At 37.2% G+C, this 27,104-nt stretch overlaps 1 protein-coding gene across 1 annotated transcript; it reads right to left on the minus strand.

Moving 5' to 3' along the window:
• Positions 1-444: 444 nt before the first annotated feature.
• Positions 445-14,562, minus strand: mex3b (mex-3 RNA binding family member B). The gene is made up of 2 exons (XM_062963070.1): positions 13,788-14,562; positions 445-3,986 (listed from the first exon to the last, which is right to left on the minus strand). Exons 1-2 carry the CDS (start codon positions 14,029-14,031, stop codon positions 2,563-2,565), a joined length of 1,668 nt encoding a protein of 555 aa, XP_062819140.1. The 5' UTR covers positions 14,032-14,562; the 3' UTR covers positions 445-2,562.
• Positions 14,563-27,104: the final 12,542 nt, after the last annotated feature.

The raw sequence follows: 27,104 nt of genomic DNA on the forward strand, positions 1-27,104 counted from the left end.
GTTGTCAATTTTCGAGGTTGTGGGGTGTTTAGTTTTGTTGTTTTGGCGGTCGCCAGGATTCCATCACTCTTTTATATATATAGATGTGCTTAATTCCCATGGAGTAAACAACAAAACCACTGGACCAAATCACACCGAATTTGGCCACAAAAGACATAGTCATCCAATCAATCTGCATGCGGCAGTGTGTCAGCAAAAATCGCTAGGCGTGTCAGTGCTGACACGCATGTCATAGGTTGGCCATCACTGCTCTATTCGCTTCTGACATGATAAAGAAATAATATGAATCTACACTGTAATTAATCAAAGCAGATAAATCTGGTATCACAAGCTGGATCATATGGCGGTGTAGATGGGGCAGCAGACACATCAAAGACACAAGAGATACATTCAAGACTGATTGAAAATAAAAACAAGCACCAAAACTCTAATCAAAACACCAGATACTTTTAAGGATTGTTTTATTTATATAGAAATACTTAAAAAACATGAAGTAGCACCATTACTTAAGGTATTTTTCCTTTATTATGTATAACTTTAACTGTCAGAAAAATAAAACTCTTGATACAATTTCAAATCTTGTCTCAGCAAATATAATATTAGTATTTTGACCATGAGGTTAAAGGCCCTTTATCATAAAATAAAATATACTTCTTTTAAAACTTTGCTCAGTAAAGTACATTTAAGATCAAGTAATATCACCTACATATACATAAACAAGTGGTAAACAAATGTATTAAAATAGAAATACTAAACTATAGTGGTGCAACAGAATTTTTTTTGTAATTTCCACTGAATCCTATTTATACAAATGTTAGAAAGCATCCACAGTTCCTTTTGATGTATATTTCAACGCTTCCAATTTTTTTTGTAATAATATAGAATAAAATATGCTTCATATCACTGAATAGAAAATATGCTGGGCGAAGCAGATTTAAAAGATTTTTTTTCTGAACCTATAAAAAATCTCCATCCCAACAGAATACTGTTCAAAGTATTACACATTTATGGTTTTGTAATTCCATTCACAATTGTGTGATACTAAAAATAATACAGTGTTCCTTGCCATTAAGGTCATACGAAAAAAATAAAAAAAATTTAACCCAGCTACAAAAAAGTTCACTGAACTTAAATTAAAATACTTGTAAACATCTTTGCAATATGAAATATAAATTTTCAAGTCAAAAAAGAATAAAATACTTCAATCTGTATTAATGCAATTTATCTTTTAAAACCTTTAAACATTTTTATATATTTATATATATAAGAGATATGTTACAGTTTCCTTTTTTTTCTTTGATAAAGCTGCAGTATCATAAGGTTTCTATTATTTATTATTATTATTATTATTATTATGATCATCATCATCATCATCAACTTTTTTTTTTCACAGGAAAAAAATGTCGCCTTTGCACGAACATTCAAGGAAAGGAATCCATCCATACATTTATTTCTCAGGAAGCAATCTAAGCAACTACCAGCACATTATACTAACTGTTCACACGCCATCATACTCCAATATGCATTTTTCCTACTTTAATTTAGAACAGTGTGAAAGACAAGAGAGGAAGAGACGAGAGAGAAAGAGAAGCATTTTGGAAGCTTGTCTTAAAGAGAAAGTGTAAAACTAGTCTATTTCTAGAATGCTGTTCCTTAATATTTAGAGCATGCACCAGATGTTACAAATATCCCCCTTTAACCCATCCTAGGCTACAGTACACTCAATGCAAAATAAAAATACAAAAAAATAAAAAATAAAGATGGTGACCATCCTGCAAAAGGTCAGGTCCTCTCTATTGTGACTTTGTGTTCTTGCGATTTCTTTTGGGATGTGCGACTACTGCAGCTTGAAAAGCCCAACGTGGATAGTATGTGTGTGCGTATCTGTATATCTACATTTATATACACACACAGGCAGGATTATCCATGTGAGTGGAAGAGGTTGCTTAGAGGTGTGCGTACGTTGTGCGCCTGAATATAGGTGTGTGGGTGTGACTGACCGAGGCCCCAGCTGCACTGACCATTTAATGCGGTTCAGATCTAGCTTCAAACTGTGGCGAGACAACAAACTCCCACAAACGTGCGCGAAAGAAAGCCCTTAATGCGCATCAGTGCTCTGTGGTTTGCGTAGTCACCAACTGGTTGCAGGGTCTCCTAGGTCAGGGCTTCTTAAACTTTTCCACCGGCCCGAGAAATTTTAATGTGACCTCAGGTATATTGGTATATAAAATAGGTATAAAAAAATCAAACATCTATTGATAACAAACCGGCATTGGCAAGGCTTGCTAAACAGGCTGAGTTTCCTGTCATGAAATACAGCTGAAGCATCTTCTGCAGAGTCCACTGTAAACACTGCACAACGGCTTTGTGCAAAAGTCTAAAACAGCCACTAGGTGACATTCAGAAAGCATATACTGTTGTCATTTTTTTTCGGGATTGAGCGACGGGGACGCACAGTTTAAGAAGCAGTGTCCTAGGTAATCAGCTGCGCAGCAATCCCGCTTTGAAACTTATTTAAATGCCTGGTGTAAACGGAGCCGGGGAGAAAAGGCAGCCCTCTTTTTAGGAGAAGATGCGGATGGCCTGGGTGACGGCGCTGTGGCAGACGGGGCACTGGGGCTGGCTCCTCTCGCAGATGCGGTTGGCACACTCCAGGCAGAAGAGGTTGTGGCCGCAGGGCACCAGAGCCGCAATCACCTCGCTCTCGAAGCAGACGGCGCACTCGCGGCTGCCCTTCCTCCGCAGCCCCGACGAGGAGCACGAGGAGCTGGAGGAAGAGCTGGACGAGGAGGAGGAAGAGGCCGAAGAGTCGGAGGGCAGGCCGGACAAGGGGCAGCTTAACCCATTGGCATAGAGTGGGTAGGAAGAGGAAGAGGCAGCTGCTGCGGCGGCCACGGCTGCCGCGATCAGCCGGCCACCGGGGTCGCTCCGCACCCGTCGGGCCAAAGGATGCTGCTGCGGCTGCTCGGCCGGAAGGGCCACGTGCAGCGGTGGGGAGACCCTCGTCGGAGGCGGCCCAACGCCACGCCTCTGCCCTCCGCTGCTCACCAGCACAGCGAGGTTAGCGTTGGGTGCAGCAGGGAGAGCCACAGCACCCGGAGACGAGGGGGCCCCACGCTCGAAATGGGACCAAAGCAACGGTGCACAGTCGAAGCCAGGCGGAGAATCAAAGGGCGGTGGCGGCGGGGGCACATCGGGCGAAGGCAGCCCTTCTGCGCCACCGTAAGCGCCGTAACCGTTGCCATTGTGGTGGGTGAAGCTGAGGGCTGGGCTGGGCGGGCTGAAGTCGGCCAGGCGGTGGAAGGAGTCGGTGGAGGCGCTGCCCAGGGAGCTAGAGCTGTCATGGCGGAGGGTGCCAAAAGGCTTGCGGCCAGGTGTTGGGGGGATGCTGGGTGGTGGAGGAGGTGGCGGTGGAGGCGGCGGCGGCGTGGGTTTGCTCCAGAGGCTGCCGCTCATCTCAAAGCCCACATCGGTACCATTGGCGTGGAAGTCGTTGTCGTCGGGAAGCTCGACGAGGCCTCCGGCACCTCCGACTCCTCCGGCACCAGTGCGGAGGGCGATGTGGGCCTCGATCTCCTCCCGGGCACGGTCCACGTTCTCGGGCATGCCGGTCACCTCGAAGACAGGCTCCTTGTCGCGGCTGGGTGTGACGATGTAAGTGTGCGTCTGCTGCTGGATGCGTTTGATGGTGGCACCTTTGGGCCCCACGACGAGGCCCACCACCCGGTAAGGCACCCGCACCTGGATGGTGGTTTGGCCTGGGAGGTGAGGCGGGGCAGGGGCTGCGGCGGAGGCCCCGTTGAGGGCGGCGCTCTTGTGACGGGAGGCACGGATGAGGGAGAAGTGCTCGGCAGCAGAGATGATCTCCCGGCGGGCCATGGCCACGTCCTCTTTCCGGCCCGTGACCACGAAGAGTGGCTCCTCCCCACGGACCGGCGTCTTGATGTAGGTGTTGGTCTTAGCCCGCAGCGCCTTGATCTTACAACCTAGAAACGAGAGAAGAGGCGGAAGAGCAAGAGAGTTTGTTAGGCCTCTGTTTTATTAATTAATTAATTAATTAATTAGCTACATTTATATGCCACCCTTCTCACCCCGAAGGGGACTCAGAGCAGCTTACAAATTAAATTTACATACAATATAATATTATTAGCATAGTACAATACTGGCAATAAATTACTATATTGTACTATATCAACATATTGTAATATTATTAGTAATATTACATGTAAAATATAATATATAATTAATATTATTATATTGTATTATTAGTATTATATCGTATTACAATATAATATTACGAATATTATATGTACAGTATAATGTTGTGTCGGCATTAACATAATCTGATCATTCCGTTGTCATCTCCAAATTTTGTGGTTGGGAATCATACCAAAAACACTGCATAATGTTTTAAGTAAGTTTATGATTTCCTAAGATTAAAAGTGAAAAACAAGTACAGTAGAGTCTCACTTATCCAACACTCGCTTATCCAACGTTCTGGATTATCCAACACATTTTTGTAGTCGATGTTTTCAATATATCATGATATTTTGGTGCTAAATTCGTAAATACAGTAATTACTACATAGCATTAGTGAGTATTGAACTACTTTTTCTGTCAAATTTGTTGTATAACATGATGTTTTGGTGCTTAATATGTAAAATCATAAACTAATTTGATGTTTAATAGGCTTTTCCATAATGCCTCCTTATTATCCAACATATTCGCTTATCCAACGTTATGCCGGCCCGTTTACGTTGGATAAGCGAGACTCTATTGTAATATATTATATTAGCATAGCACTGTATTAGTATTATATATTATTAAATTGCATTAATACTACATGTATATATATTATTAGCAGAGCACAATATTAGTAGTATACATTATTATACTGTATGATTATTAGTTATGTATTATGTTACATTATAATATTATATGTATATATAATATATCATATTATTAGCATAGCACAATATTAAAAAGGTAAAGGTTTCCCCTGACATTACGTCCAGTTGTGACCGACTCTGGGGGTTGGTGCTCATCTCCATTTCTAAGCTGAAGAGCCGGCGTTGTCCATAGACACCTCCAAGGTCATGTGGCTGGCATGACTGCATGGAGCGCCATTACCTTCCCGCCGGAGCAGTACCTATTGATTTACTCACACTCTGGGGGTTGGTGCTCATCTCCATTTCTAAGCCGAAGAGCCGGCGTTGTCCATAGACACCTCCAAGGTCATGTGGCTGGCATGACTGCATGGAGCGCCATTACCTTCCCGCCGGAGCAGTACCTATTGATTTACTCACACTCTGGGGGTTGGTGCTCATCTCCATTTCTAAGCCAAAGAGCCGGCGTTGTCCATAGACACCTCCAAGGTCATGTGGCCATTGGCACGACTGCATGGAGCGCCGGTACCACCGGAGCAGTACCTATTGATCTACTCACATTTGCATGTTTTCAAGCTGCTAGGTTGGCAGGAGCACAATATTAGTATTATATATCATTATATTGTACTACAAATAAAGTTTTTGTTGTTAATTATTATTATTACTATACACTATAATGCAATATTATGAATCCAATGCCCTTTGGGAGGTGGATGTGGCTTTCCCAGCATGGCAATGCCACCCCTTTGGCCCCGACTCACTGAGCCAAGCTGCCTTCCCATTGGCTGAAGTCCTCGCTTGGGCAGACATCATGGGGGCAAAAAGGGGGGAAAGGAGGGGGGGGGAGAAAAGGAGACAAAAAAAACCCAAAACCACAGAATCAGAGCAGAAAATCAGAGCAGAAAGACTATCAGAGAAAGAAAGAAAGAAAGAAAGAAAGAAAGAAAGAAAGAAAGAAAGAAAGAAAGAAAGAAAGAAAGAAAGAAAGACCGACCCCTAGGGATGGATGGATATATATTACTATTGATTATTATGGATATTATCATTATGGATATTTATCAACATCATCATTATTCCTCTCTTTTTAGAGGTTTAGAAGGAAGCTACGCCATATATATATGTGTGTGTGTGTGTATATATATATGTGTGTGTGTGTGTGTGTATGCTAGCTGTGCCCGGCCACATGTTGCTGTGGCATTGTCTGGTGCTGTTGGTGAGAAATTGTTGAGGTAGTGGTGGTATTGATTATATGGCAGTGTGGACTCAAGATAATCCAGTGCAAAGCAGATAATATAAGATTCTAAATGGGTTATATAGCTGTGTGGAAGGGCCTTGAGTCTACACTGCCATATAATCCAGTTAAAATCTGATAATCTGTGGAAGAGGCCTAAGAGAGGCCTAACTGTGCCTGTCCCCTGGGCTGAGGAGGTTGCTAGGAGACCAAGTGGGCAGAGCTTAGCCTTCAAACTGGCAACAATTGGATAAAAACAATTATTCCTCTCCCTCTAATTAGGACTTTATTTTTCTTTTCTTTTTGTTGTATCAACCTAGAGCCGTGAATGATGGGTTGTGTTGTCAAATTTCGAGGTTGGGGGGCCTGTAGTTTTGTTGTTTTGCTGTTTTGTCCGTTGCCCTGATGCCATCACTCTTTTATATATATAGATATGAATGAGAGGCATGGCTTTCTTCTAAACCTTCTAAAAAGAGTGGAATAACAATACAGTAGAATCTCACTTATCCGACATAAATGGGCCGGCAGAACGTTGGATAAGTGAATATGTCGGTTAATAAGGAGAGATTAAGGAGAAGCCTATTAAGCAACAAATTAGCTTATGATTTTAGAAATTAAGCACCAAAGCATCATGTTATACAACAAATTTGGCAGAAAAAGTAGTTCAATACGCAGTAATGCTACATAGTAATTACTGTATTTACAAATTTAGCACCAAAATATTGAAAACATTGACTACAAAAATGCATTGGATAATCGAGAACGTTGGATAAGTGAATGTTGGATAAGTGAGACTCTACTGTAATGACAATAGTAATGAATAGAGGGGAGATGGAGATTATGATGTTATAATAATTATGATTATGATGATATAATAATGATAATAATAAATAGATTGGAAAGGGATATTATGCTATTATAATAATTATGATATAATATTAATTATAATATTTATTTACATCCCACCCTTCTCTTATTAGTATTATATTGTATTACAAAATTATGATCAATATTATATGTACATACAATATATTATTAGCATAGCACACTATTAGTATTATATTGTACTATACCACTAGACTGCAATATTATTAGTAATATTACATGTGATATATAATTATTATATTGTATGATTATTCATATTATATTATATTACAATATTATGATCCATATTATATGTACATACAATCTATTATATTATTAGCATAGCACACTATTAGTATTATACATTACTATGCTACTATATTGCAATTTTAATAGTAATGTTACATGTAATATATTGTATTGGTAGTATTATATTACATGTGATCGATAATATAGAGTTATTATACTGTATGATTAGTATTAGTATTATATTGTATTACAATATTATGATCAATAGTATATGTACATACAATATATTATATTATTAGCATAGCACAGTATTAGTATTGTGTATTACTATATAGTACTATATCACTAGATTGCAATATTATTAGTACTATTACATACAATATATTGTATCATTATTAGTATTATATTACATGTGATATAGGGCATACAATTATTATATTGTATGATTATTATTAGTATTATATTGTATTACAATATTATGATCAATATTATATGTACATACAATATATTATTAGCATAGCACAGTATTAGTATTATATATTACTGTATTGTACTATGCAACTATGTTGCAATATTTTAGTAATATCACATGTAATACATTGCATTATTTTAGTAATATAGTGTATTACAATGTTATGATCCTTATTATATACAACTGTATTGTACTATGCCATTATATTGCAATATTATTATTAATATTACACGTAATACATTGCGTTATTTTAGTAATATAGTGTATTGCAATATTATGATACATATTATATGTACATACAATATATTATATTATTAGCATAGCACAATATTAGTATTACATATTACTGTATTGTACTATGCCACTATATTGCAATATTATTAGTAATATTACATGTAATATATTGCATTATTTTAGTAATATGGTGTATTACAATATTATGATCCATATTATATATTACTGTATTGTACTATGCCACTATATTGCAATATTATTATTAATATTACATGTAATACATTGCATTATTTTAGTATTATATTACAATATTATGATCCATATTATATATTACTATATTGTGCTATGCCACATGTAATTACATATTACATGTAATATGTTGTATCATTATTAGTATTATATTACATGTGATATATAATATACAGTTATTATATTGTATTATTATTAGTAGTATTATATTGTATTACAATATTATACAGTAGAGTCTCACTTATCCAACATAAACGGGCCGGCAGAATGTTGGATAAGCGAATATGTTGGATAATAAGGAGGGATTAAGGAAAAGCCTATTAAACATCAAATTAGGTTATGATTTTACAAATTAAGCACCAAAACATCATGTTATACAACAAATTTGACAGAAAAAGTAGTTCAATACACAGTAATGCTATGTAGTAATTACTGTATTTACGAATTTAGCAACAAAATATCACGATGTATTGAAAACATTGACTATAAAAATGTGTTGGATAATCCAGAACGTTGGATAAGCGAGTGTTGGATAAGTGAGACTCTACTGTATGTCCATACAATATATTCTATAATATACAGTTATTATATTGTATTATTAGTACTGTATTAGTATTATATTGTATTATTAGTAGTAGTATTCTATTGTATTACAATATTATATGTCCATACAATATATTCTATAATATACAGTTATTATATTGTATTGTTAGTAGTAGTATTCTATTGTATTACAATATTATATGTCCATACAATATATTCTATAATATACAGGTATTATATTTTATTATTATTAGTAGTAGTAGTATTCTATTGTATTACAATATCATATGTCCATACAATATATTCTATAATATAGTTATTATATTGTATTATTAATATTAGTATTATATTATTAGTAGTATTATATTGTATTAGTACTATTATATTGTATTACAATATTATATGTCCATACAATATATTCTATAATATACAGTTATTATATTGTAGTATGAGTAGTAGTATTATATTGTATTATTAGTCTTAGTATTCTATTGTATTACAATATTATATGTCCATACAATATATTCTATAATATACAGTTATTATATTGTAGTATTAGTAGTATTTTATTGTATTATTACAATATTATATGTCCATACAATATATTCTATAATATACAGTTATTATATTGTATTATTATTAGTAGTATTATATTGTATTATTAGTCTTAGTATTCTATTGTATTACAATATTATATGTCCATACAATATATTCTATAATATACAGTTATTATTTTGTATTATTATTAGTAGTATTATATTGTATTACAATATTATATGTTCATACAATATATTCTATAATATACAGTTATTATATTATATTATCATTAGTAGTAATATTATATAGTATTATATTGCATTATTAGTAGTAGTATTATATTGTATTATTATTAGTAGTATTCTATTGTATTACAATATTATGTCCATACAATATATTCTGTAATATACAATTATACTGTATTAGTAGTATTCTATTGTATTACAATATTATATGTCCATGCAATATATTCTGTAATATACAATTATACTGTATTAGTAGTATTCTATTGTATTACAATATATGTCCATACAATATATTCTATAATATACAGTTATTATATTGTATTATTATTAGTAGTAATATTATATAGTATTATATTGCATTATTAGTAGTAGTATTATATTGCATTATTATTAGTAGTAGTCTATTGTATTACAATATTATGTCTCAATACAATATATTCTATAATATACAGTTATTATATTGTATTATCAGTAGTAGTATTATATTGTATTATTATTAATAGTACTATTGTATTATTAGTCTTAGTAGTCTATTGTATTACAATATTATGTGTCCATACAATATATTCTATAATATAGTTATTATACTGCATTGTTATTATTAGTAGTTCAATACACAGTAATGCTATGTAGTAATTACTGTATTTATGAATTTAGCACCAAAATATCACAATGTATTGAAAACATTGACTACAAAAATGCGTTGGATAATCCAGAATGTTGGATAAGTGAGACTCTACTGTATTCTATTGTATTATTAGTATTCTATTGTATTATTAGTCTTAGTATCTATTGTATTATTAATAGTATTCTATTGTATTATTAGTCTTAGCATTCTCTTGTATTACAATATTATATGTCCATACAATATATTCTATAATATACAGTTATTATATTGCATTATTATTAGTCTTAGTATTCTATTGTATTACAATATTATATGTCCATACAATATATTCTATAATATACAGTTATTATATTGTATTCTTAGTAGTATTCTATTGTATTATTAGTCTTAGTATCTATTGTATTATTAGTCTTAGCATTCTCTTGTATTACAATATTATATGTCCATACAATATATTCTATAATATACAGTTATTATATTGTATTATTATTAGTCTTAGTATTCTCTTGTATTACAATATTATATGTCCATACAATATATTCTATAATATACAGTTATTATATTGTATTAGTAGTAGTAGTAGTATTCTATTGTATTGCAATATTATATGTCCACACAATATATGCTATAATATACAGTTATTACATTGTATTATTATTAGTAGTAATATTATATAGTATTATTAGTAGTAGTAGTCTATTGTATTACAATATTATATGTCCATACAATATATTCTATAATATACAGTTATTATATTGTATTATTAGTACTGTATTTTATGTCCATACAATATATTCTATAATGTACAGTTATTATATTTTTTAATTATTATTATTACATTGTATTACAATATTATATGCGCATAGAGTATGTTATATTATGAGCCCAGCTCTTATTATTAGTAGTAGTAAATTGTATTATTAGTAGTAGTAGTCTATTGTATTACAATATTATATGTCCATGCAATATATTCTATAATATAGTTATTATATTGTATTATCAGTAGTAGTATTATATTGTATTATCATTAATAGTACTATTGTATTATTAGTCTTAGTAGTCTATTGTATTACAATATTATGTGTCCATACAATATATTCTATAATATAGTTATTATACTGCATTGTTATTATTAGTATTACATTGTATTACAATATTATATGTCCATGTAATATATTCTATAATATAGTTATTATATTGTATTATCAGTAGTAGTATTATATTGTATTATTATTAATAGTAGTATTGTATTATTAGTCTTAGTAGTCTATTGTATTACAATATTATGTGTCCATACAATATATTCTATAATATAGTTATTATACTGCATTGTTATTATTAGTATTACATTGTATTACAATATTATATGTCCATGTAATATATTCTATAATATAGTTATTATATTGTATTATCAGTAGTAGTATTATATTGTATTATTATTAATAGTACTATTGTATTATTAGTCTTAGTAGTCTATTGTATTACAATATTATGTGTCCATACAATATATTCTATAATATAGTTATTATACTGCATTGTTATTATTAGTATTACATTGTATTACAATGTTATATGTCCATGTAATATATTCTATAATATAGTTATTATATTGTATTATCAGTAGTAGTATTATATTGTATTACAGTAGAGTCTCACTTATCCAACATAAACGGGCCGGTAGAATGTTGGATAAGCGAATATGTTGGATAATAAGGAGGCATTAAGGAAAAGCCTATTAAACATCAAATTAGGTTATGATTTTACAAATTAAGCACCAAAACATCATGTTAGACAACAAATTTGGCAGAAAAAGTAGTTCAATATGCAGTAATTCTATGTAGTAATAACTGTATTTATGAATTTAGCACCAAAATATCACGATATATTGAAAACATTGACTACAAAAATGCGTTGGATAATCCAGAATGTTGGATAAGTGAGACTCTACTGTATTATTAATAGTACTATTGTATTATTAGTCTTAGTAGTCTATTGTATTACAATATTATGTGTCCATACAATATATTCTATAATATAGTTATTATACTGCATTGTTATTATTAGTATTACATTGTATTACAATATTATATGTCCATGTAATATATTCTATAATATAGTTATTATACTGCATTGTTATTATTAGTATTACATTGTATTACAATATTATATGTCCATGTAATATATTCTATAATATAGTTATTATACTGCATTGTTATTATTAGTATTACATTGTATTACAATATTATATGTCCATGTAATATATTCTATAATATAGTTATTATACTGCATTGTTATTATTAGTATTACATTGTATTACAATATTATATGTCCATGTAATATATTCTATAATATCGTTATTATATTGTTTGATTATAAATATTATTATATTGTATTACAATATTATATGTCCATGTAATATATTCTATAATATAGTTATTATACTGCATTGTTATTATTAGTATTACATTGTATTACAATATTATATGTCCATGTAATATATTCTATAATATAGTTATTATACTGCATTGTTATTATTAGTATTACATTGTATTACAATATTATATGTCCATGTAATATATTCTATAATATAGTTATTATACTGTATTGTTATTATTAGTATTACATTGTATTACAATATTATATGTCCATGTAATATATTCTATAATATAGTTATTATACTGCATTGTTATTATTAGTATTACATTGTATTACAATATTATATGTCCATGTAATATATTCTATAATATAGTTATTATACTGCATTGTTATTATTAGTATTACATTGTATTACAATATTATATGTCCATGTAATATATTCTATAATATGGTTATTATACTGCATTGTTATTATTAGTATTACATTGTATTACAATATTATATGTCCATGTAATATATTCTATAATATAGTTATTATACTGCATTGTTATTATTAGTATTACATTGTATTACAATATTATATGTCCATGTAATATATTCTATAATATAGTTATTATACTGCATTGTTATTATTAGTATTACATTGTATTACAATATTATATGTCCATGTAATATATTCTATAATATAGTTATTATATTGTATTATTATTAATAGTACTATTGTATTATTAGTCTTAGTAGTCTATTGTATTACAATATTATGTGTCCATACAATATATTCTATAATATAGTTATTATACTGCATTGTTATTATTAGTATTACATTGTATTACAATATTATATGTCCATGTAATATATTCTATAATATAGTTATTATATTGTATTATTATTAATAGTACTATTGTATTATTAGTCTTAGTAGTCTATTGTATTACAATCTTATGTGTCCATACAATATATTCTATAATATGGTTATTATACTGCATTGTTATTATTAGTATTACATTGTATTACAATATTATATGTCCATGTAATATATTCTATAATATCGTTATTATATTGTTTGATTATAAATATTATTATATTGTATTACAGTATGATGAGCCCAGCTCTTCGGGCTGAGGGGAGGGGCTGCCAATGGCCATGATGATCCTGGAGGCCCCTCCCTCGCATCCCTCCTCCCGGGCATCCATCCCTCCATCATCCCAGGGTTTTCCTTTGTCTCCACCCGAGGCCACAGGGGTGCCCGTGGGCCGGCGCCCTCCTTGCCCACCTTGCCTGCCCACGATCTCGGCGACGTGCTCGGAGCTGGGCACGGGGACGCACTCGGTCATGTTGACGCTCTTCTTGCGGGGCTCGTGGTCGAAGAGGGCGCCGGCCTCGCCGCCGTTGCAGCCCCCTCCCCCGCCTCCGTCCAAGCCCAGGAGGGAGAGCTGGTCCAGGGCGATCTGCAAGGCCCGCTGGTCGTCCAGGGCTTCCCCGCCCCGCTCCATCTCCGCGAACAAGGAGCTGGGCATGGTCCCGGCCGGAGGAGGGAGGCGACCGGGTGGGTGGGTGGGCAGCGGGGATCCTCCTCCTCCTCTTCTCCTTCTTCTCCTTCTCCGAGCAGAACCGCAGCCTCCTCCTCCTCCTCCTCCCTTCCCAAATCAGACACAAAGGAAAGGAGCCACGCCAGCGACGCCGAATCCAACCAAAGCGAGCGGAATCACATCATTCCCTCCCTTTCCAGCATCCGAATTGGACACAAAGGGAAATATATTGCAAAGGGTGCCGATCCGTTAGGTGAGAATTCTAAGAAATGCCCGTTTGTCCAATTTTTTTTCCCCCTCCTCCTCCTCCTCCTCCCGGAGTTCTTCTTTCAAGCCGCCCCTCCCAGCCCGTTCCTCCTCCTCCTTCCTCTCCTCCTCCTCCTCCTCTTTCCCGTCTGAGCCTCTCGCTGCAGCCAGACAGAAGGGGAGGGGAAAAAGGGAAACCAAGGAGCCGCAGCGTCACCCGCCGGGCCCCATTGGCTGGAGGCTCCCGAAAGGAGGCGGCGTCTCCGGAGCAGCGTTGGCCACACACCCACCCACTCTCCCACCCAACCTTCTCGCGTTCCTTTGTTGTCCAAAGAAAGACCCTCGATGGAGAAAGATGCTCCCAATCGGGGTCCCTTTCCCAACCCACGTTGCAGCCAATGCTCAGGGATCAGGTCCTGATCCTCCCCACGAAGCCTTTCTTCATCAAACACCTCTCCAAAGCCCCCAGCACCAACCCCAAAGGTTTCGTGGGTGTGGCGCTGATAAACAGAGCCGGCCCTAGGTATTTTTCAAGTGTAGGCGAACAGAATTTTGGCACCCCCCCCCCCAAACCAATCACTGAAAAATAAAAGCGTTGGATAAGCGAAAATGTTGGATAATAAGGAAGTATAAAGGAAAAGCCTATAAAACATCAAATTACATTATGATTTTAAAAATTAAGCACCAAAACATCATGTTTTACAACAAATCAATAGAAAAAGCAGTTCAATACATGGTAATGTTATGTAGGAATTACTATACAGTAGAGTCTCACTTATATAATAGTACTACTAATACAATATAATACTACTAATAATATAATACTAATATTAATAATACAATATAATAACTATATTATAGAATATATTGTATGGACATATGATATTGTAATACAATAGAATACTACTACTACTAATAATAATAAAATATAATACCTGTATATTATAGAATATATTGTATGGACATATAATATTGTAATACAATAGAATACTACTAATAATAATACAATATAATACTAATACAGTACTAATAATACAATATAATAACTGTATATTATAGAATATATTGTATGGACATACAGTAGAGTCTCACTTATCCAACACTCGCTTATCCAACGTTCTGGATTATCCAACGCATTTTTGTAGTCAATGCTTTCAAAATATCGTGATATTTTGGTGCTAAATTCGTAAATATAGTAATTACTACATAGCATTACTGCGTATTGAACTACTTTTTCTGTCAAATTTGTTGTATAACATGATGTTTTGGTGCTTCATTTGTAAAATCATAACCTAATTTGATGTTTAATAGGCTTTTCCTTCATCTCTCCTTATCATCCAACATATTCGCTTATCCAACGTTCTGCCGGCCCGTTTATGTTGGATAAGTGAGACTCTACTGTATTTGCAAATTTAGCACTAAACATTGAACAGGGATATAGGGCAGTGTGGACTTAGATAACCCAGATAGCCCTCAGTATTAAAAAAAACCCTCTAAAATCAGGACAATAAATAAAGAACAACACTCTGAAAACAGAAGAAATCCAGACAGTAAACAATCAGGGACAGCTAACTCCTCCCAAAAAAAGATTCTCCCAGGCAAGAAGAAGCCAGGCCTTGAAGCCACAGGGCCATTAAATGCTAATCAAGGTGATTAATTACAACATTCACACCTGCTTCAAAGAAAAGTTCTTTCTCCCACCCTGGACCTTCTACAGATATATAAACCCCACATACCTAGCTTCCAAGTTCCTACAGACCTCACAATCTCTGAAGGCCCCAAAGGTGGGCTTGCGTGGTGCGAAGGTGGGTCTGCGCTGGCCGGAAGGCCCGAAAGAGAAGGAGGTGGAGAGTGGTGCCCTCCTCCCAGGACGATGGTGCCCCCGGGACGATGGCGCCACAGGCAAATGCCTATTTCGCCTTATGGTTGGACCGCCTCTGCTGATAAACCCAAAGGAAGCCTTTGTTGGGTTGTTGTGTGTTTTCCAGGATGTATAGCCATGTTCCAGAAGCATTCACTCCTGACGTTTCGCCCACATCTATGGCAGGCATCCCTGGACATTCCACAGATATAATGAACCCCATATGCTTACCATGTTTCCCCGAAAATAAGACAGTGTCTTATTACCCTGTTTCCCTGAAAATAAGACAGCCCCGGAAAATAAGACCTCGTAGAGGTTTTGCTGAATTGCTAAATATAAGACATCCCCCGAAAGTAAGACCTAGCAAAGTTTTTGTTTGGAAGCATGCCCGCCAAACAGAACATTACAGCATGCAAGATCAGTAAACATACCTACCATAGATTGTTATACATGGAAATAATGGTAGTACAGTAGAGTCTCACTTATCCAACACTCGCTTATCCAACGTTCTGGATTATCCAATGCATTTTGGTAGTCAATGTTTTCAATACATCGTGATATTTTGGTGCTAAATTAGTAAATACAGTAATTACTACGTAGCATTACTGTGTACTGAACTGCTTTGTCTGTCAAATTTGTTGTACAACATGATGTTTTGGTGCTTAATTTGTAAAAGCATAACCTTTTTTGATGTTTAATAGGCTTTACCTTAATCTCTCCTTTTTATCCAACATATTCGCTTATCCAACGTTCTGCCGGCCCGTTTATGTTGGATAAGTGAGACTCTACTGTATCTTGAAGAAAAAAACATCTTGCCAGATGAACAGAAAGGCAACAAACAGAAAAGCAGGGATACAAACACAAAATGATTGACAAAATGATTCTGGAGAACTGTAAAAGTCAAAAAGCTAATCACATGACGTGGATTGACTACAAGAAGGCCTTTGACTCACTCCCACACAGCTGGATCATCAAGTGCCTGGACGCCATCGGGATTAGTAAAAACGTTGGCACTTTTATTGAAAACATGATGGAGCACTGGAAAACTGAACTGATTGTTGGAAATGAAAGCTATGGACTTGTCAACATCAGAAGAGGAATTTTCCAGGGAGACTCATTGTCCCCTCTGCTTTTCATTATTGCCATGATCCCCCTGTCACCAATCTTACAAAAAACAAATCTCGGCTATTTCAGTGGCTTCTCTGTGTAGTCTGACATGATAGTTTGTTGGGTTGTTGTGTGTTTTCTGGGATGTATAGCCATGTTCCAGAAGCATTCACTCCCAACGTTTCGCCCACATCTATGGCAGACATCCCTGGACATTCCACAGATATAATAAACCCCATATGCTTACCATGTTTCCCCGAAAATAAGACAGTGTCTTATTACAGCAGAGTCTCACTTATCCAAGATAAATGGGCTGGCAGAACCTTGGATAAACGAAAATCTTGGATAATAAGGAGAGATTAAGAAAAAAGCCTATTAAACATAAAATTGGAGCCTCCGGTGGCTCAGTGTGTTAAAGCGCTGACCTGCTGAACTTGCAGACCGAAAGGTCTCAGGTTCAAACCCGGGGAGCGGAGTGAGCGCCCGCTGTTAGCTCCAGCTTCTACCAACCTAGCAGTTCGAAAACATGCAAATGTGAGTAGATCAATAGGTACTGCTCCGGCAGGAAGGTAACAGCGTTCCATGCAGTCATGCCGGCCACATGACCTTGGAGATGTCTACGGACAACGCCGGCTCTTCAGCTTAGAAAAAGAAATGAGCACCAACCAGAGCCAGTCCAACAATGAGGCGAATTAAGCGGTTGCTTCAGGCACCAAACATACGGGGGCGCAGTCGAGACTGCGTTTTCTGTTGGTTTGTTGTAAAACATGATGTTTTGGTGCTTAATTTGTAAAATCTTAATGTAATTTGATGTTTAATAGGCTTTTTCTTAATCCTTTCTTATTATCCAACATTTTCACTTATCCAACGCTTTTATTTTTCAGTAATTGTTTTTTTTGGGGGGGGGGGGGCAAAATTCTGTTCGCCTATACCTAGGGCCGGCTCTGCCACCAACCCCCAGAGTCGGACACGACTGGACTTAACGTCAGGGGAAACCTTTACCTTTATCAAACATAAAATTATATTATGATTTTACAAATTACTCACCAAAACATTATGTGACAGAAAAAGCAGTTCAATACACAGTAATGTTATATAGTAATCACTGTATTTACGAATTTAGCATCAAAACATTGCAACATTTACTACAAAAACATTGACTACTAAAAGGCAGACTGCCTTGGATAATACAGAACCTTGGATAAGTGAAGCTTGGATAAGTGAGACTCTACTGTATTAATTTTTGCTAGGTCATATTTTCAGGGGATGTCTTTTTCCATGAAGAAGAATTCACATTTATTGTTGAACCAAACAAAAAACAACATTTATTATATACTGTACTGTAGTTGTCATCACAAACCAGCATAACCAAACTGTAAATCCTATCAATAATTTCTTGTTACTACCATTATTTCAATGTACAACAATCTCTGGTAAGTATATTTACCAATTCTGCATGCTCTGGTGTTCTGTTTGGCAGGCATGCTTCCAAACAAAAACTTTGCTAGGTCTTACTTTCGGGGGAGGCCTTATATTTAGCAATTTTGCAAAATTTCTACTAGGTCTTATTTTTCGGGGATGTCTTATTTTCAGGGAAACAGGGTATGTCGTTCCCTGCATTTACCCAGGTTGTAACAGAACACGGACTTCTGTTCTTTTGGACCGGTATGATTCTCAACCTTCCTAATGCCGTAATCTCTTGATACAGTTTCTTCATGTTGTGGTGACCACCAACCATAACATTATTTTCGTTGCTACTTAATCACTGTAATTTTGCTACTGTTATGAATCGAAATGTAAATATCTGACACGCAGGATGTGTTTTCATTCACTGGACCGAATTTGTACCCGATATGCCCAAATCTGAATACTGGTGAGGTTGGAGGGGACTGATTTTGTCATTTGGGAGTTGTAGTTGCTGGGATTTATATTTACAATCAAAGATCATTCGGAACTCCACCAATGATGAAACTGAACCAAACTTGGTACACAGATCTTCCATGACTGACAGAAAATACTGGAAGGGTTTGGTGGGTATTAGCAACATTTATATCCCGTCCTTCTCACCCCGAAGGGGACTCAGGGAAGTTTACAAGTATATATACATACAGTATATTATATTATACGACTATATTGCAATATTATTAGTAATTAACAATAACAATTATTAATAATAATTAATAGTAATTACTAATAATTAACAATATTATTGTTTTAGGTTACTTTAGTTGTAAAGTGCCATGCAGGATGATGGAACTCCATAAATAATGCTATTCATAGAATCATAGAATCATAGAATAGTAGAGTTGGAAGAGACCTCATGGGCCATCCAGTCCAAACCCCCCCCCCCCCCCCCGCTAAGAAGCAGGAAATCGCATTCAAAGCACCCCCGACAGATGGCCATCCAGCCTCTGCTTAAAAGCCTCCAAAGAAGGAGCCTCCACCACGGCCCGGGGGAGAGAGTTCCACTGCCGAACAGCCCTCACAGTGAGGAAGTTCTTCCTGATGTTCAGGTGGAATCTCCTTTCCTGTAGTTTGAAGCCATTGTTCCGTGTCCTAGTCTGCAGGGCAGCAGAAAATAAGCTTGCTCCCTCCTCCCTATGACTTCCCCTCACATATTTGTACATGGCTATCATGTCTCCTCTCAGCCTTCTCTTCTGCAGGCTAAACATGCCCAGCTCTTTAAGCCTCTCCTCATAGGGCTTGTTCTCCAGACCCTTAATCATTTTAGTTGCCCTCCTCTGGACGCTTTCCAGCTTGTCAGCATCTCCCTTCATCTGCGGTGCCCAAAACTGGACATAGTATTCCAGGTGTGGTCTGACCAAGGCAGAATAGAGGGGGAGCATGACTTCCCTGGATCTAGACGTTATTCCCCTATTGATGCAGGCCAAAATCCCATTGGCTTTTTTAGCTGCCGCATCACATTGTAGGCTCATGTTTAACTTGTTGTCCACGAGGACTCCAAGATCTTTTTCGCACACACTGCTGTCAAGCCAGGCGTCCCCCATTCTGTATCTTTGATTTCCATTTTTTCTGCCGAAGTGAAGTATCTTGCATTTGTCCCTGTTGAACTTCATTTTGTTAGTTTCGGCCCATCTCTCTAGTCTGTCAAGATCGTTTTGAATTCTGCTCCTGTCTTCTGGAGTGTTAGCTATCCCTCCGAGTTTGGTGTCATCTGCAAACTTCCACATTTGTTAAGATTAGATCAAGAGTTGCTGATCCCCTTGTTGCCTCTTCTACCTTCTGGACCATAAAATTATCTGCAAGGCAAGTGAGGAATTTGTTGGACTTTGTACTCTTGGCTGAGTTTGTTTTCCAGCAGATATCGGGATAATTGAAATCGCCCATGACTACTATATCTCTTCTTTGTGCCTGTTTGGTCAGCTGTTGACAGAAGGCTTCATCAAGTCCTTCATCCTGACTCGGAGGTCTGTAGTAGACACCCACGACAAGATCTTTTTGAGTCCCGGTTCCCTTGATTCTTATCCAGATGCTTTCAAGCTGGTTTCCCGGATTACAGTCTTGCATTTCTTCTGCAACGTAACTGTTTTTGACATATAAAGCTACTCCCCCTCCTCTCCCCTTTGTTCTATTTATGTGAAAGAGGTTATAGCCCTCAATGGTTAAATTCCAGTGATGGGAGTCATCCCACCAGGTTTCAGTGATGCCTATGACATCGTATGTGTGGTGCTGTGCTAGGAGTTGGAGTTCGTCTTGCTTATTTCCCAATTGATTTCATTATTGATGATGATAATGGTATAGTAAAAGTAAAATATAAATCCGACGGGAAGATTGGGTTTAAGTCCATTCATCTCCAATATATTGACCTTGAGTTTGGGAGTTGTAGTTCACCTACATCCAGAGAGCACTGTGGACTCAAACAATGATGGATCGGAACTAAACTTGGCACAAATACTCAAATCTGAACACTAGCAGAGTTGGGGAAAATTCTGAGACACTCAGAGAACACTTTGTACCAAACTGGTGATGGAACTAGTAAACTTGCCTTACATACCCAACATGCCATAATTTTAATACTGGTGGAGTTTCGAGGGGACTGACGTCAGAGGTTGGGAGTTATAGTTCACACACATAGACAGAGCAATGTGCACCCAATTGACCACCTTGATTAGCTTGATTAGCCTTTCAGCTTCAAAGCCTGGCTGCTTGCTGCCTGGGGGAATCTGCGAACCCCACCTCCTCCAAGGTGAAGTGAATCACCTAAACTGGGCTCTACAGGCCAATGGAGACTCCACCACAGACATCAGAAGAACTGCAAGGCCAAGAACAAGCCATGAGAGTAAAGAGAGATCCACCCAGAGGAAAAGTGTTATTATATTATTATTTGAGAACATGGATAATAAGGAGGGATTAAGGAAAAGCCTATTAAAGAACAGATTAGGTTATGATTTTACAAATTAAGCACCAAAACTTCATGTTATACAACACATTTGACAGAAAAAGTAGTTCAATACGCAGTAATGTTATGTTGTAATTACTGTATTTACGAATTTAGCACCAAAATATCACGATATATTGAAAACATTGACTACAAAAATGGCTTGGATTATCCAGAGACTTGGATAAGCAAGACTCTACTGTATTTAAAAAAACTCTAGAATCAGGACAGTAAATAAAGAACAGCACTCAGAAAACAGGGGAATTCCAGGCACGATTCAATCAAGGCCAGCTAACACCTCCCAAAAAAGATTCCCCCAGGCTTTGAAGCTGCAAGGCCATTCGACGCTAATCAAGGTGTCCAATTGCCCGAAACAGACAAGAGTCCTTTCTCTCACCCTGGATTTTCCACAGATATATAATAAGCACCACTTGCCTGGAATGTTGCCATTGGCCAGCTTGATTAGCATTGAATTGCCTTGCAGCTTCAAAGCCTGGCTGCTTCCTGCCTGGGGAAAATCCTTTCTTGGGCGTTTCCAACAGACCTCACGACCTCGGAGGGTGCCTGCCATAGATGTGGGAGAAACGTCAGGAGGGAGTGCTTCGGGAACGTGGCCATACAGCCCGAAAAAATCGCAGCAACCGGGAGGGGGGGGGGGTGTCTTTTAGTTAGGAACTCCTTTTGTAGCCAATGGTCAGTGATCATACTCATCTCCCCCCCCCCCCCCAAAAAAAGCCTCTTTTTTGTCTTTCTTAATAAAGCCTTCCAAAGGAAGTCTTTGTTGTCGCAGCAACAGGAGGGAGGGGGCTTCCTTTGCGTTTAGGTTAGGAGCAATGATTATTATAATACAATCATCATTATTATTATATGATCCGCAACAGAGAAGAGAGAGCCCCGGGGCATGTGCAGAGCGCCCCATTCCCCATCCTTGCTCAAGGCGTTTGATTCTGAAGGCGAGCGCGCCTTTGTTGTCACTCCGCGGCGTCGCTTGGAAGCCGGAACTTGGTGGTGAGAACCAAAGCGCCGTGACTCTACTGCTTGGACTGAGAGACAGGAGCTCCTTTCCTTTTCTCCCACCCGCGCATGCGCACACCGCCATTCCGCCCTCTTTTTTAAAGGGTCCTATTCAAATAGCTTGGCGGCTTTGGAGGCGTGGCAACTGCCACTGGCCCTGCTATTTGTTGTTATTGTTGTTTTGTTATCGCCTCTGACGTCACAGCACAATATAGACAACGTGTCCCACCAAATGTGTACCACTCTGGGGATTATGTCAGTAAAAATGGTATTAAACTGCATTAATTCTACTGTTGAGGATGGTGGAAACAGAAGGCGTGCTTGCGCCATCAATGTTTAACACCTGCACAAATGACCAGCCATTGCCAGAAGAACAAAGAGAGTTTCATCTATGCTGATGATCATGCCATCGCCGCCCAAGCAGGGAGCTTTGAAATAGTTGAACAGAATTTATTTTATTATTTATTTACAGTATTTATATTCCGCCCTTCTCACCCCAAAGGGGACTCAGGGCGGATCACATTATATACATACAGGGCAAACATTCAATGCCCATATACGCTTAGAACCGAGACAGAGACAGACACAGAGGCAATTTAACCTTCTCCTGAGGGGATGTTCGATTCTGGCCACAGGGGGGAGCAGCTGCTTCATCATCCACTGTGATGGCACTTCCTCATTCCAATGATGTAAATTAGTTAAATTTGCCTCCCCACTTTATAAGTGGTACCTTATTTCCTACTTGATAGATGCAACTATCTTTCGGGTTGCTGGGTCAGCAACAAGCAGGGGCTATTTTTTTTAATTGACAGGTTCTCACCCTGCCACGGGCTGGCCTCGAACTCATGACCTCATGGTCAGAGTGATTTATTGCAGCAGGCTGCTCACCAGCCTGCGCCACAGCCCGGCCCCCTGGCTGCTCTACGAAGCTTTAGGTGTTCTTACTGCCTATTACAAGGGAAACCAGCTGATTCCTAATCCATCCAAAATGCAGACATGTGCTTTTCACTTTAAGAACAGACTAGCATCTCGAGCTCTGAAGATTACCTGGGAAGGAATCCCACTGGAGCATTGCAGCACACCCAAATACTTGGGATGCGACATTTGTTTTATTGTTGATCTTTGTTTTATTGTTTTATTGCTGCTATTGTATTGTTGTCGGGCATGGCCCCATGTAAGCCGCTCCGAGTCCCTCCGGGGAGATGGGGCGGGATATAAAAATAAAGTTATTATTATTATTATTAGTTACCCTGGACCGTGCCCTGACTTATAAGAAGCACTGCTAGACTATCAAGCAAAATATGGGTGTTGGAAATAACATCGTACAAAAGCTGACTGGCACAACCTGGGGATCACAACTAGATACAGTGAAGACAACTTCTCTTGCACTTTGCTACTCTGCTGCTTAATACGCATGCCCAGTGTGGAACACATCTCACCATATTAAAACAGTGGATGTGGCTTTTAATGAGACATGCCACATTATCACAGGATGTCTATGGACTGGAGAAATTATACTGTTTAGCCGGCATTGAACCACCTGAAATCCAACGGGAAGTAGCAGCCAGCAATAAAAAGACCATGGCATTGACATCTCTGGCCTATCCTCTGTTCGGATATCAGCCAGCACGTCAACGCCTTCAATCAAGAAATCTTATATATATATAAAAGGGTAATGAAATTTTGGCCTAGGACAAAACAACAAAACTACATATCCCAGAAACACTAAACTTGGCAGCACAACCCCTCATCCATGCCTCTACGTTCATACAACAAAAAGAAAAGAAAAATAAAGTCCTAATTAGAGGGAGAGGAATAATTGTTTTTATCCAATTGCTGCCAGTTAGAAGGCTAAGCTCTGTCAGGGGAAAACCTTTACACTTTACCTTAACTACCACCAATACCTCAATACTTCCCATACCACCATACTTTGCCACAGCAACACGTGGCCGGGCACAGCTAGTGTATGTGTGTGTGTGTGTGTGTGTATGTGTGTGTATGTATGTGTGTGTATGTATGTGTGTATATATATATATATATATATATATATATATATATATATATATATACACACACACACACACACACACACATACATACATACATACATACACACACACAGTAGAGTCTCACTTATCCAACATTCGCTTATCCAACGTTCTGGATTATCCAACGCATTTTTGTAGTCAATGTTTTCAATACATCGTGATTTTTGGTGCTAAATTAGTAAATACAGTAATTACTACGTAGCATTACTGCATATTGAACTACTTTTTCTGTCAAATTTGTTGTGTAACATAATGTTTTGGTGCTTAATTTGTAAAATCATAACCTAATTTGATGTTTAATAGGCTTCTCCTTAATCTCTCCTTATTATCCAACATATTCGCTTATCCAACGTTCTGCCGGCCCATTTATGTTGGATAAGTGAGACTCTACTGTATATATAAAAGAGTGATGGCATCAGGGCAGCGGACAAAACAACAAAACTACAGCCCCCCCAACCTCGAAATTTGACAACACAACCCATCATCCACGGCTCTAGGTTGATACAAAAAAGAAAAGAAAAATAAAGTCCTAATTAGAGGGAGAGGAATAATTGTTTTTATCCAATTGCTGCCAGTTAGAAGTCTAAGCTCCACCCACTTGGTCTCCTAGCAACCGACTCAGCCCATGAGACAGGCAGAGTTAGGCTTCACTTAGGCCTCTTCCACAGATTATCTAATTTGCACTGGATTATATGGCAGTGTAGACTCTACTTCCCTCCAACAGACAAAAAAAATCAGAAATATTGTATATTCACAAGCTTTATAAAATAATATCCCCTGAAGGTATACAGGAAGGTAATGGCGCTCCATGCAGTCATGCCGGCCACATGACCTTGGAGGAGTCTATGGACAACGCCGGCTCTTCGGCTTAGAAATGGAAATGAACACCAACCCCCAGAGTCAGACACGACTGGACTTAATGTCAGGAGAAAACCTTTACCCTTTACCTTAACTACCACCAATTCCTCAATACTTTATTTCCCATACCACAGCAACGTGTGGCCAGGCACAGCTAGTAGTTTTCTAAGATCTACAGAGATACTCACAGAAACACCTCAGCAGGCGAGAGTCCAAAAGTGGCAGGCTAAAACTTGGTATCTCAATCAGTGGCTGACGCCGGATGAGAGACTCCCTGCTGGGCACACAGAAGACTGAGCGACTTGGAAGGTGCTAAACAGACTGCGTCTGGCATCATGAGATGCAGAGCCAATCTTAAGAAATGGGTTTACAAAGTGGAGTCCACAGCATGCCAGTGTGGAGAAGAGCAAACCACAGACCACCGATTACAATGCGGTCTGAGCCCTGCCACATGCACAATGGAGGACCTTTTTACAGCAACACCAGAGGCACTCCAAGTGGCCAGCTACTGATCAATAATGCCAAGTTGTTGTTGTTATGTCGGCATTAACATATTCTGATCATTCCGTTGTCATCTCCAAATTTTGTGGTTGGGAATCATACCAAAAACCATAATGTTTTAAGTAACATTTCCTAATTCGATTTCCTAAGATTAAAAGTGAAAAACAAGTACAGTAGAGTCTCACTTATCCAACGTTCTGGATTATCCAACGCATTTTTGTAGTCAATGTTTTCAAAACATTGTGAAATTTGTAAATACAATAATTACTACATAGCATTACTGCGTATTGAACTACTTTTTCTGTCAAATTTGTTGTATAACATGATGTTTTGATGCTTCATTTGTAAAATCATCACTTAATTTGATGTTTAATAGGCTTTTCCTTAATCCCTCCTTATTATCCAACATAGAGTCTCACTTATCCAAGCTAAACGGGCCAGCAGAAGCTTGGATAAGCGAATATCTTGGATAATAAGGAGGGATTAAGAAAAAGCCTATTAAACATCAAATTAGGTTATGATTTTACAAATTAAGTGCCAAAACATCATGCTATACAACAAATTTGACAGAAAAAGTATTTCAATACGCACTAATGTTATGTTGTAATTACAGTATTTACGAATTTAACACCAAAATATCATGATATATTGAAAACATTGACGACAAAAATGGCTTGGATAATCCAGAAGCTTGGATAAGCGAGGCTTGGATAAGTGAGACTCTACTGTATTCGCTTATCCAACATTCTGCCGGCCCGTTTATGTTGGATAAGTGAGATTCTACTGTATTCACTTATCCAACATTCTGCCGGCCCGTTTATGTTGGATAAGTGAGACTCTACTGTATTCACATATCCAACATTCTGCCGGCCCGTCTATGTTGGATAAGTGAGACTCTACTGTATTCACATATCCAACATTCTGCCGGCCCGTTTATGTTGGATAAGTGAGACTCTACTGTATTCACATATCCAACATTCTGCCGGCCCGTTTATGTTGGATAAGTGAGACTCTACTGTATTCACTT

The sequence above is a fragment of the Anolis carolinensis genome, unplaced genomic scaffold (genome assembly GCF_035594765.1).
Source record: "Anolis carolinensis isolate JA03-04 unplaced genomic scaffold, rAnoCar3.1.pri scaffold_11, whole genome shotgun sequence".
Classification (NCBI taxonomy): Eukaryota; Metazoa; Chordata; class Lepidosauria; order Squamata; family Dactyloidae; genus Anolis; species Anolis carolinensis.